Here is a 12,297-nt window from a genome sequence, read left to right as displayed (position 1 = left end):
AAGCAATACATTTAAGGATATTCATAATCCCATTGGTCAGAGATACCATTGCTAAAATTTTGGATGTGTATCACATCCTTCTAGACTTTTGCTATGTTTATTTTTAAAAAGTAAAGGGAGCTTAATATGTGTGTTATGTAATCTGTTTTTCTCATCTGAAGAGGTATCTATTTACATATGATTAAATATTCTACAACATTAGTTTTAATATTGACATCGCATTCTATTGCACGCACTAAATATTATGTGCCCTATTATGGGTCACTTACTTCCCGATTTTTCATTATTATAAAAATGCCCTTGAACCTATTATTTTTGGCACAGTCGTGACTATCTCCTTGGGATTAATTTCTAGAGATTAAATTAGTGGGTCAAAGGATGTGCACATTTTAAAATACTTTGATATATATTGCCAACGTCCCTTCAGAGAGGTTAATTCTTCCCTCAGAAAAGAAAGAATGTATGTTTCCCCACCCTGTTAATTTTTTCTTTATGTATTTAGTAAGTGGAAAATAAGATCTTGTTACTGTTTTCTTTAGCATTTTATTATGAGCCAGTTTGAGTGTTTCTATATGGATCTCTCTTGGTCATTTTTATTTCTGATTTTCTTTTTGTATGTCCTTTGCCCATTTTTCTCTTGGGGTGTTTTTCTTTTTCCAATTAACTTATGAAAACTTATGAGCTATTGAGGATATGAGCATATCTAAATATGTGTTGCAAATATTTTTCTTAATCTGTCATTTGCCTTTTCGCGTTTGTGGTAGAAGTTTTTCATTATGTGGCAAATCTATCTTGTAAACTTCTAACCATCCTAATATCTCTACTAGCACTTTTTTCTGCTTTTAAAAATAACTTTTTAATCTATTCAGATTTACTTCAGTGTTTAACATGAGGAAGTACTCTAAACTTAGTCTCCAAAGGGTTAGTATTTTTCCATGCATTTATTTTCCTATTAATATGAAATGTCACCTTTATTAAGTATTAATTCCCATCTATACCCAGGTCTGTTTCTGAACTCTGTTGTGCTCTAAAGATCTGTCTATTTCTGTGTCAGTACAACTGTGATTTCACAGATGAACATAAGTGTTTTCTTACTATGTAAGAAAATTTTTAAACAAAGCTTCCTGTCTCTTACCGTGTTATTTTTTGAAACAAGCAAACACAGTAATTGTGTTTACCAAAATGCATAAATTCAAATTCCTTTTAGTAGTTTTATTATAGTTGCATCAAAATTTAAATTAATTTGAATGCATTTTGGCATTTTTACGAAATTGTTGTAAGAAATATTTAAAACAGGCAAGTATTTATTCAATTCTGCAACAATTCCTTCATGTTACTCAGTAAAGCTTTCTCCTCCCACTGTGAGGGAACCATTTTCGATCTAATGGGCCCTACTTTCCATTGAAATCTGTTATTAGAAAATAATTATCTGTACTAGTGAGTCATTTGCTGAATATAAATGGAATGGAGTGTGTGGGAATGCCTAATTCACATCATAAAAATCTCTTCAATGGTGATGTCTAAGGAGGTTCTGCTGTTGAAGACACAGAAACCAAGGCACTATTTTGGGGCCCCCGGGGATTATGTAGTATTGCAGATATTGGAATATGGTAGAATCAGGACCTACTAAGTCTCAGCTTCTCTTTGGCCTCTAATTCTGTGCCTTAGTTGGGGATTTTCTGCTTTGGATTTTCTTTTTGTCTTTTGTTTTTCTATTTCACTAATGCCAAACCCAAGGCTAGAAGAGATTTTGCTCAGAACCATGAATAAGACCCACTCCTAACGCTTAACCCTGTGTCCTGTCTTATAATGCGAATTAGCCCAACGATGCTTTTATTCATTTACATGTTCAAGTATTACATGAGATTCTTCCAGAACTTTGTTCTCCTTTCCAGTTTTTTTTTAATTGTACTTTAGATTCTGGGGTACATATGCAGATCATGCAGGCTTGTTGCATAGATACATACATGGCAATGTGGTTTGCTGCCTCCATCCCCCTGTCACCCACATCTGGCATTTCTCCCCATGCTATCCCCTCTCCAACCTCCCCAACCTCCCTGTCCCTCCCCTAGCTCCCCCAGCAGACGCCAGTGTGTGATGCTCCCCTATGTGCTCACATGCATAGCTCCTTAAATCAAGGCTACGTTAAGGATAAGAAGTTTTTAGAGAAAGCTCTTCTTTTCAAGTCTTTGGATTTTAGTTTAGCCATAAAAGACATCATATGGGAGGTGTGCTACATAAGTGCTTTATACAGGCAATTGGATAGACGTGGCCCAAAATGTATTTTTGTAGGGAGGGAGGGGAAATGAGGGTAGAGTTGTCCATGGACATCTGACCTCGAGTTCACCTTGTACTTGGTCTTTCAGTCAAAAGTCTCGCCCATGTCCTCATTTTCAAAGACAGTCTAGTGAAAATACAGAGCTAGAGTTAGCACTGCTGAGCTTTGTCATTAGGTTCCAGCAATACTTTTATCAGGTCATGTGACTTGGATGGTTCAAAATTTTGGGAATTATGCTAATACAAGTGGCTAAAACTTGACCTTATACTATAAGGTGCTGTATCTAAGAGTTTTACCCTTGTGTACTCTAGTTTACCCCTCTCGTAAGTTGAACATAGGAGATAAAATTGTCGTCTTGCATGATGTGATTTGGTGGAGTACTTCATCGTGTAAACTGCTTTTATTTTTCTTGGAAATTACAACACTCAGCTTTTGGTTTCCCTTAAGTCATTTTAATGTTAATGTCATTAATATTGGTGTTTTTTTCTAAACATCATGTCAGTGGAGACTGACTTGCAGGTAGACTTCCCAGGAGCACTGAAAGTATGGGAGAAGGAGGCAATCTTATGAATGTTAATAATCTTTTACATTTAATGAGGAAGTGGCCCACAGAGATGGCACTCTGAGAAGACGTTAACCCTACAGACCAAACCCCTGGAGCCTTAGGAGGTACCGAGGCGGCATATAGCTCCCGGATAGGACTTTCCGTAGCGTATAAAAGTGATTTCCATTGCTGGGTAGATCTGATGATTTTTCAAGCATGTTTGGTGTCATTCTTCTGTCTTGCCAAGCTTCTACTCATGAATGAAGATTTGGTCCAACATCACTTCCTGAAGATGCCTTGCTAATTCTCCCAAGCAGAAGAGCCCTCTGCTGTCTGTATCTCCTGGACATTGGGTACCTTCCTCTAATAGGATCATTACCATATTAGTTGTTTTATGTGTCTCTTCCTCCCACTGGACAGGGTAGGAATGTTGTCACATTCAAAAATTTTTTTTTTAATAGTGCAATCTGGAACAATGCCTGGAAATTAACAGTTTCTCAAATGTATGCCAAATGTGTGAACTGAAGGAACATCTTAATTTCTAAACGAGGATTTTGTGTTTGCTTTCCAGTCATGTCATCAAGTCCCACCGTTGGATCTTCCAGTACATCCTCCATCCTTCCATTTTCCTCTTCAGTTTTTCCTGCTGTCAAACAGAAGAGTGCCTTTGCCCCTGTCATCAGGCCCCAAGGCTCCCCTTCACCTGCCTGCTCCAGTGGCAATGGAAATGGATTCAGAGGTAGGTGAGGGTTCTACTTTGGGGAGACACATGACACAGTGTACCCTAGTGGTGGCAAAGTAGGAGCCAACAGTACATCATTGTATAGCTCCAGCCATTTATCTACAAAGAAATACTTTCCTCTTCTTATCATGGGACATGAATGACTCACACAGCCAGGCAAGGGCTCCATCTAAAAGCAAGATGGAGCCACGTGTGGTGGCTCACGCCTGTAATCCCAGCACTTTGGGAGGCCAAGGCTGATGGATCACTTGAAGGTCAGGAGTTCAAGACCAGCCTGGTCAGGATGTGGAAACCCCATGTCTACTAAAAATACAAAAATCAGCCGGGGGTGCTGTAGTCCCAGCTAGTCAGGAGGCTGAGGCAGGAGAATCCCTTGAACCTGGGAGGTGGAAGTTGCAGTGAGTGGAGATCGCACCATTGCACTCCAGCCTGGGCAACAAGAGCACAACTCCATCTCAAAAAATAACACAAAGCAAAATGGGGTGAAACAGACATGAGCAAACTCTGCAGGTCATGGAATTAACCATGGTAGAGCCATACATACAATGAGGAGTGTTTGGACTTCCTAGCCCTATGCTATCCACGAAGCCATTCCCCTCTCTCTCAGTCACCCACCCCATAGGATGTCATGTGGTGCTTTCTGCTTACTGTCACAGTGCCTGCATGTCCTCTTGGCACACGTGGACAGGAGCCAGCAGGAGCAACCAAAAAGTTCTGTGAATTCTAGTTACATGCAAGTCAAATTGATGGCAGGTGCCTGAGTAGGGCGTTGTGGAGAGTAGAGAAAAAGAGGAAAAGACATACAGTTTCTAAGAACAAAAATTAATGTCATCCATCCAGACCATTTTTGAGCAATGTTCTAAAATATAACATGGCATGACATAACACAAATGTGATGAGTATATGAGAATCGAATCATCTCATCATGGACGGGGGGCAGCCAACAACAAAAGAGCAAATTGGAAACTGCTGAGGACTGGGGCTTACTTGCAACCCACTTTACTTTTAGGCTGCTCCTCTCATGTCATGACACAAAAATGTTTACAACAAGCAGCGTTGGGTAAAACTAAAAAGGGAAGAGATTTCGTTAATCCCTAGTGGATCAAAGCCTGTGAGGTCAGCCGTGCTTGATGGGGAACCTTGGATGGGCTGCGCTGTCCTTGGGATGGCATCTGCCTGGTGGTTTGGTGGTAGAGTGTAAGTTACTATTTATTCTGGGACACTTGTAAGAGGTCATTCTCATCTTGTGGCTGAGCAGAGCTCTGGGAGTTACCTTAGGTTCCTGTGCCATCCCAACATTGGAGATGATGGTGTTTTCTGGAAGTCAAGTGACATGACAAACTGTCAAAACCAGAATGGAAAACGCAGCACTTAGAAACATTGCTGATAATTCTTTTCCTTTTAACTAGACAAAGCAGCTGGGTCTATATGCCACCCAACGTGTGGGTAGTTGGAAACATCTGGAAATTTGATGGATTCTTTGGCAGGGATTTTCCCCCAGATGTCTAATTCATAGAGAAATAGGCTAAGCCTGTATCTGAGTGTCTCCACCTGCTCTGTTTTTCATCAAAGACCAGTGGTTTCCATCCCATTCTTAGGGGATGTGCCCAGAGCTTTTTCCATGATGCCTTCATCTCCAGGTGGGGAAATGAAAATGATTGCTGAATATTCACTGTACTTTCCAATCTCTTCAGTGTTGATGTTTCCTCTTTTTAAGTTCTCTGGTTTTATTCATGGACCTTAAACAGTGCAGACCCAACTAGTCTTACTGGCAAAAATGCAGATTGAAACAGACCAAGGAGGGGTGCAGGCTTTCCTCTGCATTGGACAGGAGGAAGAAGGGATGGATGCAACCCATTCCTCCTTCCTGGCCACTTAGCAGATATGTTCAGGTTCACTTGAAAAAAGCATACTTGACTTCCACGTGCCACCCCTTCCCCACCTCCTCTCTCGCCGAGAGGTGGAGCTGGTTGTGTCAGAGCTTCTCCGTCTGTTTTGCCTGGCTCTCAGCCTACAGGGTGGCCAGGACAAGTTTTGTACAGACTCCCAGGGTCTGTTATCCCCACCCCACCTCTTCCTGCATGAGCAAGGCTCCTGTGGTGTTACTTAAGTCAGGTTTGAATCAACCCAAAGAGCTGGAAGGAAACCTTGCTTGGTCTTAGGTTCCCTTTGTGGGCAGCTGCAGCAGAAACAGCCAGAAGACCTTCTCCAGGGTCCCCAGCTACCCAAACTTCTGGTCACCAGCCCTCAGGATGCTTGGGCTGACCAGCACATGCCTGATTGATAGGTTTATTGGAGCAATGATTTGGTGAGTTGCATGTAGGCACAGGCTCTAGGCTCTAGGCTCTAGCTTCATTTCTAGAGCCACTGCAAGGTTCCAAACGTCATTTGAATCCTTCTATTCCCTCCACATTCCTCTGGTGACTTGAACCTTTAAAAGAAGGAGTCAGATGTGGTGGCACACAACTATGGTCCCAGATACTGGGGAGGCTAACGCAGGAGGATCACTTAAGCCTAACCTGTGCAACACAGCAAGACCCCATATCTAAAATATTTTTTAAAATTTCATATTTTTAAAGAAAATTTCAATAATTTTGGGGGGTAGAGGTGGTTTTTGATGACATGGATAAGTTGTTGTTTAGCAGTGATTTTTGAGACTTTGGTGCACCAGTTACCTGTGCAGTATACACTATACCCCATGTGTAGTCTTTCTTTCTAAAAGACAAAATTTTTGGAGGAGGTGTGGGAGGAGAGAAAAGCACCTGTCAATTTAGGGCAGTAGCCTAAAAAGAAATTGTAAAAAATGTATGAAAATATTAAGTGATATGTGGAGAAATAAAAGCGAATCCTGAGGACAACCGTAAAGGTATTAGCCACTGGAAGGGCGCTGGCCATGACGTCACCAGCCATGTGCGGAGTTCTAGTTCAGCTCTTTCCCGGCCGAGTGAATCTGTGCATGCCATTATCCTCTCAGAGCCTCATTTTCCCAGCATGTTAAATAGAAAACCAATAGCTATCCCCAAAGGCTGGGTTGTTACAGACTTAATTTATGTGAAGGTCTAGGCAAGATAACAGATATTTCCCACAGCCTGGCCGAGAGGAGGCATGATGTCCTCAGGGATCGTACCTTCTGCTCTTCCTCGTTGTAGACCAGGTGCACGGAAGCTCAATGTCCAGCATTGTGAAGTTCCCTGGAGTAGAGAGAGGGAAGAAGCCAAGCTGACGTTTAATGCAGTCACTGAACAAAAAAATTCCTGGGCTCTCAGAGTCCTGCTGGACAGGGAGCTCCATCTCTTTAGAGAAAGACAGTGGGAGGGTGAAAATGTGGGCTGAGTGCCTGAGTCACCACAGGCTGGGGAGGGGCCTTTCTCTAGATAGATAGCATTGTCTGCAAAGGCATGTGCTGCCCATACTCTCTGAGGCTTGCTAACTATCCTGAGCACTACAGGCAAGGTGCCAAACTGAGTGCCTTACAAGAAGTATCTCCTTCAACTCATGCCATTGTCATGATTCCTAGTTAAGCGGTTCACCCAAGGCTACACAGGAAGTATCTGATGACTTGAACCCAGACATCTGGACTCCAGAGCCTGTGCTCTGCCTACTTTCCACCTGGTTCAAAGGGAGATTATTGCTTTCTGTCTGTTGGCTATGATTTCTACAAGCAAAGTCAGAGCCCCACCTAGCAGAGCTCAAGCCTACCCAGTCTGGATGTGGGACTAGGAGGAAGGGTTATATAGGGGATCTTGTTCTTTGAGCAACTCTGCTGTTCCATAAGCCCTTTTGGTGTCTCTCTGAGCGCCCAGAAAAAGGAATGGGGTGAGGATTTTTCTTCTTTTTGAGATAGGGTCTCACTCTGCCACTCACATTGTAGTACAGTGGTGCCATCGTGGCTCACTGCAGCCTTGACCTCCTGGGCTCAGTAAGAGATTCTTCCACCTCAGCCTCCTGAGTAGCTGGGACTATAGGCATGTATCACCATGCCTGACTAAGTTTTGTATTTTTCGTAGAGATGGGTTTTCGCCATGTTGCCCAGGCTTGTGTTAAACTCCTGGGCTCAAGCGATCCTCTTGTCTCAGCCTCCTAAAGTACTAGGATTACAGGCGTGAGCCACCATGCCCAACCAGGAGTTTTAAATATAATAGACAAATTTCAGAATTTGAGTCAGAAATCCACTGCCAGAGAGCTCCACATATAGCATTCATGTTCCACCTTCTACCTCATTTATCAGGCACTTCCAGTTGATGAGCATAGATTGTTGAGATAATATTACATACTATGATTCATTTTCCAGCTCCCTCCAAGGGAAAAAAAAAAAAAAACCTTCTACACTCTGGGATAATTCCTAGGGTTGCTGTATCTCTAAATCATCAGGGAGTGTCCAGAATTGAACCGCCTTTATTGAAAAGTTACATTGATTCAATATATAGTAATACAGGCAAAAATAATTAAGGCTTTGCTAGCTGTGTAAGACCTTAATCCAGATCTCACAAACATTCAATAAAGGCTGTATGGGCAGGGAAAGAGATGGCTGACAATTCTGCCTGAGAGGACTAGGTGATGTGGAAAAAAAGAGGCGGAGAATGTGAGAGAGGAGAGAGAGATGGAAGGGTTGAGAAACAGGGAGAGAATTTCAGCCATTTCCTTGAAAGCTTAATAAGCAACCCTCAGCAAAATGCTTCTATTATATCTAATAATTCCTTCGATGCAATGTAGATAATAAAATGCAAAGAATCAAATGCTAGATATGATTTTAAAGATTATGATGCGAGGAAACTAGTCTGCCATTTTCCTAGAACATGAAAATCCCACGGGCACATGTTCTCAAAGTGAGCATGAGCAATACATTTTGCTGTGGGATTTTTCCACATTGTGCTGGTGCTGCTTTATTTATCGCACCTAGGGAAACCCTTAGAAGTCCTTCCACCCAGATGGGCATTGTCCAAATCCTCGACTCAATGGAGGGAGAAATAATTGGACTACTGCATTTACATAGGGCGATGAAGAATGGGAACTGGGGGCTGGGCACAGTGGCTCACACTTGTAATTCCAACATTTTGGGAGGCCAAAATGGGTGGATCACCTGAGGTCAGGAGTTCAAGACAAGCCTGGCTAACACGGTGAAACCCCGTCTCTACTAAAAATAGAAAAATTAGCCAGGCATGGTGGCATGCACCTGTAGTCCCAGCTACTCAGGAGGTAAAGGCAGGAGAATTGCTTGAACCCAGAAGGTTGCAGTGAGCTGAGATGGCACCACTGCACTCCAGCCTGGGTCACAGAGCAAGGTTCCGCTTAAAAATAAGAGAGAGTGGGAATTGATAAACTAAATGAAGTCTTCTATTGCAGTAATCAGCATTCATTAGCAGTGAGCATCACACATCTGCAGTGAGTACCAAAGGAAGATGAACTAAAAAAAAAAAAAAAAATAAAAAAAAAAAAAAAAAGCACTCACCCAAGAAGCGTAGGGTGGATAAAAAGCCTCATTTGCTATAAATGATGCCCTGGTAGATCAACAGGCTTGGCACGTGGACTTTCGTTTCCTGTTCCAACTAAGTGATTTGGAGCAGTATAATCTGGTATTTTAGTCAAAGAAAAAAAGATATCATGCATATATTACAGTTTAGTTTACATCTGTTCTCTCATTTATACAACCCATTAATATAAAACAAAATGTAACTCCTGGCCTCCCAGGGAAAACTTCAATAAGGTTTCCCGGTACTTCAGTGATTCCATAATGCTTCAGTGCCTTTAATGGGCTGTCTGCTAGACCAAACCTAGAGAACCGGTCCTCATATCAGCTGAGGGCACTGTCTCCCTGGATCGCATCAGATTCTATCATTCCCATCCCATGTCCCTCACTCTGTGTCACAGCCTTGATCATAAAAAGTCACCACATCTCATTCCTGTGCCACTCTTTCCTTGCAGCCATGACTGGACTTGTTGTACCCCCAATGTAAAGAAGAACTGCTTTCTTATAGCATAAAACTACTTACTCTGATGGACCAGTAATGAAGAAAGCACTATGAGCTCTTTGAGGGGGGAGCGGTGCCCCCACACGAACACGATGGACACACTTGGGTCTGCAAGGAGCCGGCATCTTGGTCCCACGTCCTCCTAAAGCTCTGACGGTGGCTACACAAACTGACCCTCTTGGGGACAAGGACAAAAGATGTCATTGACGTAGTCAGTGCTAAAAGCAGAAATGCAATTCTTTGTTATGAACATTATGAAAACCACCTTCCTATGTTTGTAAAATATTTAAGAAAAAAATTGGCAAACAATTAATGCTTAATATTTTGGATACTATTTGTTTTTCTTTGTAGGAAAAAAAAAGTTGAAAGTTTCTATTTTCTATGAAGCCTTTCAGATACCAATTTAGTTTATGCAGAAAAAAAATTGAACAAAACAGGGTACCAGCATGGAAGACTTTCTTAAAACGAAACCTGAATCGAATGATGAAATGTTGTATGTGTGTTTGCTTATAGCTTAATCTCTTTAAACAGAAAATGAACAAAAAAAGGGAAAAATTTTAAAATGTTTTACAATTATTTAAATAAACGTGTAACTTATTGTAAGTAGAGGTAGAAATTAAGATCTTTTTTTTTTTTTTTGGAAGAGAAAGGAATTTCTCTTCCTGATGTAAAATGCAAATGATGCAAACATGTAGTACCAAGTTTTAAAGGTGTGTGATTATTACTGCAGTTACTTACTAGATTCTTATCCCCTGTCCTACATCCCCCCTTTTCCATCATTTTATTGACCCAAGAACAGAACAACATAATGCAGAACAACAGAACAACATAATGCAGAAACAGAGACTCTAGCACATGCGAAAAATATTCCAACCCATCAATTCATTCCCACCTCCGTCTGATTTCTAAGTAGTCCACCGGTTTTGTGAATATTTTTTTAAAAATTCCTATTAGCTTTCAACATTTTCCCCTGAGCAGACCAGAGAATTCCCATGTTTGAGTGTGTCTCAGGCTTTCAGCATCCCAAGGAAAGAAGTGTCTCACCTTCTGGCAGAGCCAAAACCACAGACTATTCTTAACTAAGGGACCCTTTGGGAATTTTTCCTCACCAGAACCCCATCACTCCCTCCTCTTTGGGTGCCTGATTCAGTACAGAGGTACATAGCCCCATAGAACTTCAGAAACAGGACTTGGAGAAGATAACTCTGTTTCATGGACTCTTAAGAGTCAGTCTCAGAACATCCAGGTCTTTTCCTCTCTCTGTAAATTTCCTCTTTAATGGCATTAAACTCTCTTGAAAAACACAGCTATCCCACTCATGATTGTTTCTAGTCAAGAATGAGATGGGGTATGGGAGAGGGATATTAAAAGCCCTAATCCCACCTTATTTTGTTGAAAGAAAGGGAAGACCTGATTCGTGGGAGATCCAGAGATTGGGGACATCTGTATTCTATGCAGCACAGTTACCTAGCCCTTTGTTGGGCTCTTCACTTTGCTGTGACTAGCTCTTAGGGAGGAAGAACCTTGCCTTAGCTGCTAACAGAGGTTGATTCCTGAAAGCCTATGTGATCCTTAGAGACATATCCAGGCATATTTGGATTGCCAATGAGGATGTCACTTGTTTCCACATTGGGGTTCTCCTGACTCATTAGCACCATAGTAGAGTCTATACACAGACTTAGTTTGGGGTTCTTGGTTGGGATTTCAGCATTAGAAATAGATGCAGCACTCATGGAAAAACATCATGAGTGCATCTGAGCCAATTTTAGATGACTTCATTAATTCTGCATACCTTCTCTTTGACCCATGGATGCAGCCCCACACCTATCCAGCCCCAACTGTCTTATTTGCCTTTAATCCATTCTGGAATGACCCACTATGACTTACATTATTTCTATGCACATGAGAATCCAAGGTTTTAGAAACCTGGCATGCTTATAACTACTGCTGACAGTCCCTCATAGTCAGGGCTTAAAGCGCCAAAATACACGGAAAAGTAAGAGAAAAAGTTCCCCAGTGAGACTGATTGATGGAAGGGGAAGAATGTGTGGAATACAAACGTTACCTTCCAAAAGTGAAGGCAGAACAAAATTAAGCATGTTTAGCCCTGGATTTGAGCCAATCCAACATAAGGAAATGTTTTTTTCAGTAGCATTGCTTTTAGAACCTGTGAATTTTCCTCTTGCATGAAGATGAGTGCAGTACTGTCTTCAAAATGACTGTAGAATTTGTTGGTAGCTTTACACCGAAAAATGCGTGTAACTAAATACCAGACATCCTTGACCATTCAGCTAGAACCCTGGCAGCAACAGACCTATTTAATTGTACAAATGTGTGTAAGGATTATTTTTAGTGTACTAAATTAAAAACAAAGCTACCCTGTCCTCATTAGTCATTGCTATTCGGTCATTCCCCAGGTTATTTTTGTGCCACTTGGAATACGAGTATTTCTATAGTTAACTACAAACTCTATCCTATGTTTGTAAGAGGAGCTGTGTAAGATTTCTTTTTCATTTAAAGGGACAATTTACTTCATTATTTATCTCATTCTTTTGTTATAGCATTGTAATTCTTCTCAGTTTTTCTTTACACACTTCAATATGCATGGTTTAAAAACCATTAACTTCTCTACCCTTTTGTACAGTGAAGTCTCATTTTCAAACTGTACAGTTTCATTTTATTGTTTTGCTTTGTCAGTTATATACGGTATAAAGTTGCTATGCACAGAGCTTTTTGTAAAGACAGCTTTTTTGTTTACTGTTTT

At 41.3% G+C, this 12,297-nt stretch overlaps 1 protein-coding gene across 1 annotated transcript in view; it reads left to right on the top strand.

The window, feature by feature from the left end:
* LOC108318597 (transcription factor COE2) overlaps positions 1 to 11,917 on the top strand; it is a 66,683-nt gene extending 54,766 nt beyond the window's left edge. The window contains exons 9-10 of the mRNA XM_017549782.2: positions 3,394 to 3,561; positions 9,487 to 11,917. Of these exons, the coding sequence (XP_017405271.2) occupies positions 3,394 to 3,561; positions 9,487 to 9,518 (200 nt within the window). The 3' untranslated portion in view covers positions 9,519 to 11,917. The remainder of the gene's footprint in view (positions 1 to 3,393; positions 3,562 to 9,486) is intronic.
* Positions 11,918 to 12,297: the final 380 nt, after the last annotated feature.

This window comes from Cebus imitator, unplaced genomic scaffold (genome assembly GCF_001604975.1).
Source record: "Cebus imitator isolate Cc_AM_T3 unplaced genomic scaffold, Cebus_imitator-1.0 Scaffold221, whole genome shotgun sequence".
Taxonomy (NCBI): domain Eukaryota; kingdom Metazoa; phylum Chordata; class Mammalia; order Primates; family Cebidae; genus Cebus; species Cebus imitator.
Note: the sequence above shows the minus strand (reverse complement) of the source record. Positions and strands in the feature narration are given on the sequence as shown.